Raw genomic sequence first — 12661 nt, 5'->3', positions numbered from 1 at the left:
TAATCAATGTGATTCACTGCGCCTGTCTGCGGTCATTAATTCACAAAATGCTGGAGTAACTCAGTGGGTCAGGCAGCATCTCAGGAGAGAAGGAATGAGTGACGTTTCGGGTCAAGACCCTTCTTCAGACTATAAGAAAATAACTGCAGATGCTGGTACAAATCGATTTATTCACAAAATGCTGGAGTAACTCAGCAGGTCAGGCAGCATCTCGGGAGAGAAGGAATGGGTGACGTTTCGGGTCGAGACCCTTCTTCATACTCAGATAGTGGTCATAATGTTTTGGCTGATCGGTGTATATTACCTTGTACCTAGCTCATCTGTTGGAATGTACCAAGTATAATTCTTCTTAAGCACAAGAAGATTCAAAAGAAACTTGAGATTGAACAGCAGAAATCTACCAAGCTGTATGGAGTGAGTGAGTACTTTACCTGGGGTTTGATATGACAGTGAGACAATCACCGGTCTGTGCGTCCCACACTCTGATCTGTCCAGAGAGGCAGGAGCTGACCAACAACATCCCATCACTCGCTAAACATTCTATATCCTAGAGGAAAAAAACATTTAAGAAAAAAAATAATGTTAGAATGTAATATTGGTTTATTAGTGTCATGTGTATTGAGGTACAATGAAAAGTTTTTGTTTGCATGCTATCCAAACAGATAACACTTTACGTAAGATAGACACAAAATGCTGGAGTAACTCAGCAGGTCAGGCAGCATCTCAGGAGAGAAGGAATGGGTGACGTTTCGGGTCGAGGCCCTTCTTCAGACTGATGTCAGGGGAGGGGGCGGGACAAAGATAGGATGTAGTCGGTGACAGGAAGACTAGTGGGAGAACTGGGAAGGGGGAGGGGATGGAGAGGGAAAGCAGTGACTATCTGAAGTTAGAGAAGTCAATGTTCATACCGCTGGGGTGTAAACTACCCAAGCAAAATATGAGGTGCTGTTCCTCCAATTTGCGCTGGGCCTCACTCTGGCAATGGAGGAGGCCCAGGACAGAAAGGACAGATTGGGAATGGGAGGGGGAGTTGAAGTGCTGAGCCACCGGGAGATCAGGTTGGTTAAGACGGACTGAGTGGAACAAAAGTACAATAAAGCCATGCATATAAACAACTGTGGCTTTGGGGGGGGCACAGTGGACAGGGGTAGAATTGCTGTCGTACAGCGCCAGATACCCGGGTTCGATCAATGACTACGGGTGCTGTCTGTACGGAGTTTGTACGTTCTCCCCGTGACCTGCGTGGGTTTTCTCCAGGATGTACGGTTTCCTCCCACACTCCAAAGACGTACAGGTTTGCAGGTTAATTGGCTTGGTATAAATGTAAATTGTTCCCAGTGTGTGCAGTGTAGTGTTAGTGTGCGGGTATCGCTGGTCAGTGTGAACTCGGTGGGCCGAAGGGTCTGTTTCTGTGCTGTATCTCTAAACTGAACTAAACTAACAATATTCATACGTACAATAAAGTCACACACTAGTACAACAGAGAGAGTGAAGAGAAAAATACCAGAGTGCAGAATATAGTGTTACACCATTGTACATTACAGTTCCAGAGAACAACTCCAATGTCCAATGAGGTAGGTTGGAAGATCAGGACTACACCCTAGCTTAAGGAAGGACCGTCGGAAAGATCATAACTACTGGAGGAACTTTGTGGGGAATGGGCACAGGGTCAAGGCACACACATTTTAAATGTTTTCAGATGCAAGACTTTGTGGTGAATCGTATTTCAATGCAATAAAATAACATACTGGACATTAGTTTCAACAGCACACCAAAAATATATATATTTTCTTTCAAGACTCTTTAATAATTTAAGGTAGCAGAGGGGCAGCGGGTAGAGCTGCTGCCCCACTACGACCAGGGTTCGACCAGGTGGGTTTCCTCCGGGTGTCCCGGTTTCCTCCCTCATTGCAAAGACGTGCACGTTTGTAGGTAAGCGCGCCCCTATTGTGAACGGGTGATCGATGGTCAGTCGGCATGGACTCAGTGGACCAAAGGGACTGATTCTTTTGCTGTCTGCCTGCACAAAACGTTTCAACTTAAAACTAAAAATCAAAAAACTAAAGAGACACCAGAAAGATTCAGGATGCCAGGCAATATTTGTGAAGAGAACACAAAGGTAACTGAAGAATGTCTTAAACTCTCGATAAATATTGAGTTAGATTTAGCTCTGAGGGCTAAAGGAATCAAGGGATATGGGGGAAAAGCAGGAATGGGGTACTAGTCATAGAGTCATACAGTGACAGTGTGGAAACAGGTCCTTCGGCCCAACTCGCCCACACCGGCCAACGATGTCCCAGCTACCCTAGTCCTACTTGCCTGCGTTTGGTCCATATCCCTCCAAACCTGTCCTATCCATGTACCTGTCCAACTGTTCTTAAACGATGGGATAGTCCCAGCCTCAACTACCTCCTCTGGCAGCTTGTTCCATACACCCATTACCCCCTGTGTGATTTTGGATGATCAGTCATGATCATATTGAATGACTGTGCTTGCTCGAAGGGCCTGTTTTTCTATGCACTTATTTTTCTATATTTTCTTTGGCAAATATCCCAGAGGTGTGTGGGTTTACAGGTTAATTGGCCTCTGTGATTTATGCCTAGTGTGTAGGGAGGGGATGAAAGAAGTTTGATAATGTAGAACTAGTGTCAACGGGTGCACTATTTATTTTGACATATTTTTTGCGCTATCATTGTTTGATTGTTTTATGATTATATACATAAATTTAAACTTTTTTTTGTTTATTATATTGTTTGCAGACTCAGGGGAAAGGGAAACTAAAGATATAGACTGTCAGTCTGAAGAAGGGTCTCGACCCGACAATTCACCCATTCCTTCTCTCCAGAGAAGGGAGGAAGGGGTGAAGGGGATAGGGGAGTGGGTGGGGGGGAGAGGGGATGGGAGGAAGGGGTGAAGGGGATGGGGGAGTGGATGGGGGGAGGGGATGGGGGAGTGGGTGGGGGAGAGGGGATGGGGAGGGAGGGAGGGAAGGGGATGGGTGAGTGGGTGGGGGGAGAGGGGGGGATGGGGAGTGGATGGGGAGGGGGGAGAGGGAAGGGGATGGATGGGGAAGGGGTGAAGGGGAGGGGAGGGATGGGGAAGGGGTGAAGTGGAAGGGGAGTGGGTGGGGTGAGAGGGTAGGGGAGGGAGGGGTGAAGGGGATGGGTGTGGGGAGAGGGGAGGGGGGGGAGGGGTGAAGGGGATGGGTGTGGGGAGGGGGGGAGGGGTGAAGGGGATGGGTGTGGGTGGGGGGAGAGGGGAGGGGGAGAGGGGAGGGGAGGGAGGGGATGGGTGAGGGGTGAAGGGGAGTGGGATGGGGAGGGGAGGAGAGGGTGCTGCACCAATGCAGGAGAGGTTTGAACCCAACTGGTCCACTTGGTCTAGTATGATAATAAAACACTCTTGACTTGATGGTTGTTCAGCCACTGTAGAATTGCCCCAATTAGGAACGAGTGCTCGATGGTCGTTCTGGACTCGGTGGACTGAAGAGCACTTTTCCCTGCTGTATGTTGGCCGGTCACGGTGGTGCAGTGGTAGAGTTGCTACCTTAATGCAGCGCCAGAGACCCGGGTTCCATCCCGACTACGGGTGCTGTCTGTACGGAGTTTGCACGTTCTCCCCGTGACCTGCGTGGGTTTTCTCCTGGATCTTCGGTTTCCTCCCACACTCCAACGATGTGCAGGTTTGTAGGTTCATTGGCTTGGGCTTTGTATATTTGGTATAAGTGTAAATTGTCCCTGGTGTGTGTCGGCCTGTGTTAGTGTGCGGGGATCGCTGGTCGGTGAGGACTCGGTGGGCTGAAGGGCCTGTTCCCGTGCGGTATAGGCTTACAATGCTTCGACTTTGCAATGGTGCAAACGGCAGTGACCCGTGGCGAGCCGCCCGCTCGCTCGCTCCCGGCCACGTGATCGCGTGTATTAAATACATTTCCGCTTACAATACTCGGTTTGTGATGGGTTTCTCGGAACGGAACCCCATCGTAAGGTGAGGAGAACCTGTATCTCTGAAACTAAAAACTAAAATCTGTAAGTTAAAGACTTTACACAGGGATTCGGCAACCACTCACCATTAAATGCCCCTTCAAAATGAGGGGCAAGGTCTCGCTAATGGGCGGTGAGTAGCCGTAGTCATCGCAGGGGAGGTCTCCACGCCTCCTTCTCCCATGGGAAAGACCACCCTGGCCGTAGGTCTTTGGACAGAAGAGTTTATACAAACAGAAGAGCAAAATTACAAGCAGGACTCCCGACGCCAGGCCAAGTGCTCCAACCCTGCAAGATAGAATGGAACAAAACCCAAAATCAACAAACTATAGCTACATGATTCAGCAGTTATTAATAGATAGAAAATAGGAGCAAGCAGGAGGAGGCCATTTGGCCCTTCTAGCCAGCACCGCCATTCATTGTGATCATGGCTGATCATCCACAATCGGTAACCCGTGCCTGCCTTCTCCCCATATCCCTTGATTCCACTAGCCCCTAGAGCTCTATCTAACTTTCTCTTAAATCCATCCAGTGAATTGGCCTCCACTGCCTTCTGTGGCAGAGAATTCCACAAATTCACAACTCTCTGGGTGAAAAGGTTTTTTCTCACCTCAGTTTTAAATGCCTCCCCTTTATTCTTGGACTGTGGCCCCTGGTTCTGGACTCCCCCAACATTAGGAACATTTTTCCTGCAGCTAGTTTGTCCAGTCCTTTTATAATTTTATACGTTTCTATAAGATCCCCTCTCATCCTTCTAAACTCCAGTGAATACAAGCCCAGTCTTTCCAATTTTTCCTCATATGACAGTCCCGCCATCCTGGGGATTAACCTCATGAACCTTCTCTGCACCGCCTCAATAGCAAGGATGTCCTTCCTCAAATTAGGAGACCAAAACTGTACACAATACTCCAGGTGTGGTCTCACCAGGGCCCTGTACAACTGCAGAAGGACCTCTTTATTCCTATACACAAATCTTCTCATTATGAAGGCCAACATGCCATTAGCTTTCTTCACTGCCTGCTGTACCTGTATGCTAACTTTCAGTGACTGGTAAACACGCAGGTACAGCAGGTCATGCAATTTTTAATGTTTTTAATTTTAATGGTCATGCAATTCTTTAATTTGCTATCAGTAAATTAAAAATAGTAATGTTTGATGTGTTATTGTGTCCTAGTGCATTGTGCAATAGCAGGAAGTAACCTAAGTTTACTGCAATCATCCAAAAGTAGTATTCCTTCTCTCAACAGCGGGTAGAGCTGCTGCCTCACAGCGGCACAGCTGGGATGGCCGCTGTCTCACAGCGCCAGAGACGCGGGTTCAGTCCTGACCTCGGGTGCTGTCTGTGTGTGTGGAGTCTGCATGTTCTCCCTATGACCGCGTGGGCTTTCTCCGGGTGCTGCGGTTTCCCTCCCACACCACAAAGACGTGCGAGTTTGAAGGTTGAACGGCTTCTGTAAACTGTCGCCTAGTTGCTTAGGGGAGGGGAATGAGAAAGTGGGATAACACAGAGCCGGTGTGAACGGGAGATCGATGGTCAGCGTGGACTCGGTGGGCCGAAGGGTCTGTTTCCCTGCTGCATCTCCAAAACTAAAGACACATATGGCTGTACGAATGAAGACTTACAAACATCTGTTCATGCTGACACAGCACTTCACTAATATGGATAGGACAGGTTTGGAGGGATATGGACCAAACATAGGCAGGGGGGGACTGGTGTAGCTGGGACATGTTGGCCGGTGTGGACGAGTTGTACCAAAGGGCCCAACTTCCCCCGATGCAGGAGCTGGATCGCCCCGACAAGGAAGGCCCACCGCCGGCTACGGGAGTCAAGATCGTCCCGTCAACGGAAGGTTCGAGGCCCCCGACCGCTGGAGGACAAAGAAGGGAGAGATTGAACTTTTTTTCGCCTTCCATCACAGTGAGGATGTTCATGTTAAAATGTATTTTGTGTGTCCTGGTGCTTTTTATTGTTATGGCTGTGTGGCAAATGAAATTCCTCGTATGTTGCAAAACGTACTTGGCTAATAAAGTATAGTTGTGATTGTATCACTCTACGACTCTATGGTGTAGATACCACAGGCAACTAGTAGTACCTCACATACCATCACAACATTTAAGAGACATTTAGACAGGTTCGTGGATAGATTGGTCAGTGTGGGCAAGTTGGGCCAAAGGGCCTATTTCCATGCTATGTGACTCTATGCGTGTTTCAAGAAGAGTTAGATTTAGCTCTTAGGGCTAAGGGAATCAAGGGATATGGGGAGAAGGCCGGAACGGGGTACTGATTGTGGATGATCAGCCATGATCATATTGAATAGCGTTGCTGGCTTAAAGTGCTGAATGGCCTCCTCCTGCACCTATTGTCTATGTTTCTATGGCTCTATAGCCACTTTTAGTGTAGTTTAGTTTAGTTTAATTTAGAGATGCAGCGTGGAAACAGGCTTTTCAGCCCACCGAGTCCGCAATCCCCGCACACTAACACTATCCTACACATACTAGGGACAATTTACAATTTACACCAAGCCAATTAGCCTACTAACCTGTACGTCTTTGGAGTGTGGAGGAAACCGGAGATCCTGGAAAAAAACCCACGCAGTCATGGGGAGAACGTACAAACTCCCTACAGACAGCACCCGTAGTCGGGATGGAACCCGGGTCTACGGCGCTGTGAGGCAGCAACTCTACCGCTGCGCCAAAGTGCCGCATCATCTCATCCACGTATTCTCAACATAGCGAGACTGACGAAGCCGCAACAGCCTTTCAGTATAATGAAACACGCACGTGCCGAAACACAGTACCGTGTTCATAAGTGACAGGAGCAGAATTAGGACATTCAATCATGGCTGATCTATCTTTCCCTCTCAACCCCATTGTCCTGCCTTCCCCCCATTACCCCTAACACCCTATTCCACGTCACAGACGGCTGTGGAGGCCAAGTCAGTGGATACTTCTAAGGCAGAGATAGATAATTTCTTGATTAATACAGGTGTCGGGGGTTATGGGGAGAAGGCAGGAGAATGGGGTTAGGAGGGAAAGATAGATCAGCCATCATTGAATGGCAGAGTAGACTTGATGGGCCTAATGGCCTAATTCTGCTCCTATCACTTATGACCTTTGGGCGTCACGGTGGCGCAGCGGTAGAGTTGCTGCCTTACAACGAATGCAGCGCCGGAGACCCGGGTTCCATCCCGACTACGGGTGCTGTCTGTACGGAGTTTGCACGTTCTCCCCGTGACCTGCGTGGGATTTCTCCGAGATCTTCTGTTTCCTCCCACACTCCAAAGACGTGCAGGTTTGTAGGTTAATTGGCTTGGTGTAAATGTAAAGATTGTCCCTCGTGTGTGTAGGAGTGTCAGTGTGCGGGGATCGCTGGTCGGCGCGGACCCTGTGGGCCGAAAGGGCCTGTTTCCGCGCTGTATCTCAGAACTAAACTAAACCGTATGATCTTAGTAACAAATCCTAGCACTGGTGTGCTTTGAAACACAAGTGAACTGCAATAGCAGTGATGGTAACGGAGGTTTCCAAGAGGCTTACTTGTAGAGTGTGATATCCAGGTGAACGTGCGGCTTGGAGGAAGCCGGCTGTTTGCTTGGATCCTTGGCGGTCCCCGGCTTGTTTAGATCCCTCATCTCTCCGTAATCTGCTGGGAACAGGGAATGGTATCGCTTGGTATCCTGAGGGTGCCTGGCGTCCACCGCATCTTGCAGACTCAAGTGGAAGGAGACTGGGATAATGGGCAGAATGCTGACATACCTGTCAAAACCAAAACAAGCATCAGTTAACATAGTGTGTTGGAAGGAACCGCAGATGCTGGCTTAAACAAAAGATAGACACAGAGTGCTGGAGTAACTCAGCAGGTTAGGCAGCATCTGTGGAGAACATGGATAGGTGACGTTTCACAGAGTGCTGGAGTAACTCAGCGGGTCAGGCAGCATCTCTGGAGAAAAAGAATAGGTGACGTTTCGGGTTGAGAAAATTGTGTGGCTGCGCCTAACCGCTGCTGCTCGCTGGCAGTCTGTTTGTCTTTTTTCCTTTTTTGTTTGTGTGTTGGTGTTGGAATGGTTTTTGTTTTTGTTTTTGGCTGTGTATGTGTGGGGGGTGCGGGGGGGTGGGGTGGGGTGGGGTGGGGTGGGGGGTGGTGGGGTGGGGTGGAGGAAACCTTACTTTTTTTAGGTCTCTTTCTCGGCCGCGGGGCTTTCCGCCGCACGTAGCGGCCGCTGGACTTAACATCGCCGGCGCGGCTCGGCCGCGGGACGGTTCAGCGCTCAGTGCGGCTCGGCCGCGGGGCCTTCCATCGCCCGGCGCTGCTCGGCCGCTGGACTTAACATCGCCGGCGCGGCTCGGCCGCGGGACTTAGCAACGCCCGGTGTGTCTCGGCCGCGGGGCCTAACATCGCCCGGTGCGGTTCGGCCGCGGGGCCTTCCTTCGCCCGGTATGGCTCGGCCGCAGGACGTTTCAGTGCCCGGTGCGGCTCGGCCGCGGGGACTTCCATCCCCTTGCGGGGGCTGTGCGTGTCGGTCGCCTCGGTAGGGGTCGAGCTGCCTGTCCGTGGGCGTGGGGGGGAAGAGAGTGGAAGTTTTGTTGCCTCCATCACAGTGAAGGGGTGTTTGAAGTCACTGTGATGGATGTTTGTGTTGGGGTCGTGTGTCCTGTGTTCTTTTCTTTTTTGTTGTGTTCTGTGACTGCTGGAAATGTAATTTCGTTCGGTATCTCGGTACCGAATGACAATAAAGTTCTGTATTGTATTGTATTGAGATCCTTCTTCATAGTCTGAAGAAGAATCCTGACCCAAAACGTCTCGGTTTTCTCGGTTTCTTCCCACACTCCAAGGACATACAGGTTTGTAGGTTAATTGGCCTGGTGTTAATGTAAAATTGTCCCTAGTGTATGTAGGATAGCGTTAGTGTGCGGGGATTGATGGTAGATGCGGACTCGGTTGGCATGTTTCCGCGCTGTATCTCTGAACTAAGCTAAACTAAGTGCAAAACTCATTTCACAAGGTCCTGTCCTGTCAGATCGAGCAGTATCTTGTGAAAAGAGCAGTCCCTCAAAGTGGCAGCACTAGTAGAGAGGGTGGTCAAATAGGCCTAGGCATGCTTGAGTACATATGTCAAGGAATTCCAGCTGCATATAAATTTGGTGAGACCACACTTGAAACGCGCGTGGAGATGTGGCCACCACATTGCAGGAACGGTGTGAAGGCTTTGGAGACGGTGCAGAAAAAAATCACTAGGATACCCCCTGGATGACCGACTGTGAGCTGAAAGGAGAGGATGGATAGACTTGATCACTGGAGGCTGAGGGAAAACCTGATAGACGTAAATAAAACTATGAGAAGGTATTTATTCACAAAATGCTGGAGTAACTCAGCAGGTCAGGCAGCATCTCAGGAGAGAAGGAATGGGCGACATTTTGGGTCAAGACTGAAGAAGGGTCTCGACCCAAAGCATCACCCATTCCTTCTCTCCTGAGATGCTGCCTGACCTGCTGAGTTGCTCCAGCATTTTGTGAATAAATACCTTCGATTTGTACCAACATCTGCAGTTATTTTCTTAAACTATGAGATGGGAAAGATAGAGTAGAAATTCCAGTCTTTCTTTCCCCGGGGTGGATATATTAACTGACAGAGGGCAAAGCTTTAAGTTGAGAGGGGCAAAGTTTATTCGTGAATAATGAGACAGGTTTTTTTTTAAAAACACAGATGGTGGTAGGTCCCTGTTTGATTAGTGCGGGTGTCAGGGGTTATGGGGAGGAGAATGGGGTTAGGAGGGAGAGATAGATCAGCTATGATTGAATGGCGGAGTAGACTCGATGGGCCGAATGGCCTAATTCGTTTAGTTTAGAGATACAGGGTGGAAACAGGCCCTTTCGGCCCACCGGGTCCGCGCCGCCCAGCGATCCCCGCACATTGACACCATCCTACACACACTAGGGACAATTGTTCTTTATATTTACCAAGCCAATTAACCTACAAACCTGGAATGTGGGAGGAAACCAATTCTGCTCCTATCACTCATGACCTTAAATGACGAGTCCAATTCTACTTACTTCCTTGCCAAGGTGGTGTTGTAATAACTGAAGAGTGTCGGCCAATGTCGGAAAGATAGCTTCCTCCACATCTCTTGGTCCTGAGCTCCCCAGGTGATCTCCACCTTGACGTCGTTCTCCGGTACGCTGGCCTCGCTGCGGGCTTGTTCTTTGCTGCCGAGGGCGATGTTTTCGGGAGACGGCAGGGGCAGGGCATCCAGGGGGATGGGGTTCTTGCCCTGAGCCAAGTCGAGCGACTGGTTCTCCAGCGCCGGGTTGACATCAGGCGGGAATCCCGGCAGACCGTCCTTGGCGTCTCCCCTCTGGAAAACCCCGGGGGGGACCGCGATGGACGCCAGGCCGTTCTCCCCCAGTGGACTCTGCTCGGCCACCTGCGCCGTTAACAAGGTCCTCAGGCCGGCGGGATCTGTGTACACCAGGATCCCGATCCATATCACAGTCCCCACCTCAGAAACAACAGTCACATCAAAAGCATTACCAAACAGACATGTGCTTTGTAAGAACATCTTCTTTCATACAGTGCATCCCAGTTACAGCATAGTCTGAAGAAGGGTCTCGACCCGAAACATCACCCATTCCTTCTCTCCCGAGATGCTGCCTGACCCACTGAGTTACTCCAGCATTTTATGTCTACCTTCAATTTAAACCAGCATCTGCAGTTTTTTTCCTACACAGCATAGGTTAGACTAGTTTAAGAAAATAACTGCAGATGCTGGTACAAATCGAAGGTATTTATTCACAAAATGCTGGAGTAACTCAGCGGGTCAGGCAGCATCTCAGGAGAGAAGGAATGGGTGACGTTTCGGGTCGAGACCCTTCTTCAGATTGATGTCAGGGGGGCGGGACAGAGGAAGGATATAGGTGGAGACAGGAAGATAGAGGGAGATCTGGGAAGGAGGAGGGGAAGAGAGGGACAGAGGAACTATCTAAAGTTGGGTCCCAAACCGTAGACTAGTTTAGTTTAGTTTAGAGATACAGCGCGGGAACGGGCCCTTCGGCCCAACGTGTCCGCGCTGACCAGCGATCCCCACACATTAACGCTACCATACACATACCAGGGACAATTTTTACATTTACATCAAGCCAATTAACCTACAAACCTGTACGTCTTTGGAGTGTGGGAGGAAACCGAAGCTCTCGGAGAAAACCCACGCAGGTCACGGGGAGAACGTGCAAACTCCGTACAGACAGCACCCGCAGTCAGGATGGAAATTATGCTGCTGGCCTTGCTGAGGCAGCGTGAGGTATAAATGGAATCAATAGAAGAGAGATTTGTTTTGTGTGATGGTCTGGGCTGTGTCCACAATTCTCTGTAATTTCTTGTGTTTTTGGCTGCAGCTGTTCCCAAACCAAGATGTGATGCATCCTGATAAAATGCTTTCTGTGGTGCATCTGTAGAAGTTGGTTAGAGTTGTTGGGAACATGCTGAATTTCCAAAGCCTTCTGAGGAATTGGAGGCTTGGTGTTGCTTTCTTGGCCAGAGCTTCGATTTGGCTAGTTCAGAACAAATTGCAAATTATATTTACTCCTAATTATATTTACTCTTATACAAACATATAAAATTCTTAAGGAATTGGACAGGCTAGATGCAGGAAAAATGTTCCCCATTTTGGGGGAGTCCAGAACCAGGAGTTACAGTTTAAGAATAAGAGGTCGGCTATTTAGGACTGAGAAGTGGAAATACATTTTAGATTTATTTTTTAGATTTTAGATTTAGAGATACAGTGTGGAAACAGGCCCTTCGGCCCACCGAGTCCGCGCCGCCCAGCGATCCCCGCACATTAACACTATCCTACACACACTAGGGACAATTTTTTTTTTTTACATTTACCCAGTCAATTAACCTACAAACCTGCACGTCTTTGGAGTGTGGGAGGAAACCGAAGATCTCGGAGAAAACCCACGCAGGTCACGGGTAGAACGTACAAACTCCGTACAGACGGCGCCCGTAGTCAGGATCGAACCTGAGTCTCCGGCGCTGCATTCGCTGTAAGGCAGCAACTCTACCGCTGCGCCGCCGTGACCGCCCACCCAGAGAGTTGTGAATCTGTGGAATTCTCTGCCACAGAAGGCAGTGGAGGCCAATTCAATGGATGTTTTCAAGAGAGAGTTGGATATAGCTCTAAGGGCTAATGGAATCGAGGGATATGGGAAAAAGCAAGAACGGGGTACTGATTTGGATGTTTAGCCATGATCATATTGAATGGCGGTGCGTACAGGCTCGAAGGGCCAAATGGCCTCCTCCTGCACATATTGTCTATGTTACTCTGTTACTCCAGCATGTTGTGTCTATCTTCGTTTATTCCTAAGTACTTGAACTTTGGGGCCAGCAATGTATACCAGGTGCCTGCTCTGCAGCATCTCTGGAGAACATGGATGGGTGCCATGTACGTGTCCAGGAACCTTCTTCAGACTGCATTACCTTGTGTCTCCAGAGACAATGGCTGACCCGCCGAGTTACTGAATGACACCTCGAAGGTTTGGTGTGTATCTGACAAACTGACATGAATAGTGTCCGCGCAGGCTCGCCGATCGTTTCGCTGGACACCTCTGCTCAGTCCGTCTTAACCAACCTGATCTCCCGGTGGCTCAGCACTTCAACTCCCCCTCCCATTCCCAGTCTGACCTTTCAG

At 49.4% G+C, this 12661-nt stretch overlaps 1 protein-coding gene across 1 annotated transcript in view; it reads right to left on the bottom strand.

Annotated features, from left to right (window-relative positions):
- The window catches only part of scap (SREBF chaperone), a 74112-nt gene that overhangs the window by 20817 nt on the left and 40634 nt on the right, over nt 1–12661 (bottom strand). Inside the window, exons 13-16 of the mRNA XM_078398383.1 lie at nt 10029–10474; nt 7515–7733; nt 4067–4268; nt 432–547 (exon numbers count right to left, since the gene is read on the bottom strand). Coding sequence (XP_078254509.1) covers nt 432–547; nt 4067–4268; nt 7515–7733; nt 10029–10474 — 983 coding nt within the window. The remainder of the gene's footprint in view (nt 1–431; nt 548–4066; nt 4269–7514; nt 7734–10028; nt 10475–12661) is intronic.

Source organism: Rhinoraja longicauda, chromosome 4 (assembly GCF_053455715.1).
Source record: "Rhinoraja longicauda isolate Sanriku21f chromosome 4, sRhiLon1.1, whole genome shotgun sequence".
Taxonomy (NCBI): Eukaryota; Metazoa; Chordata; class Chondrichthyes; order Rajiformes; family Arhynchobatidae; genus Rhinoraja; species Rhinoraja longicauda.
This window is presented reverse-complemented; position numbering and strand designations above follow the sequence as displayed.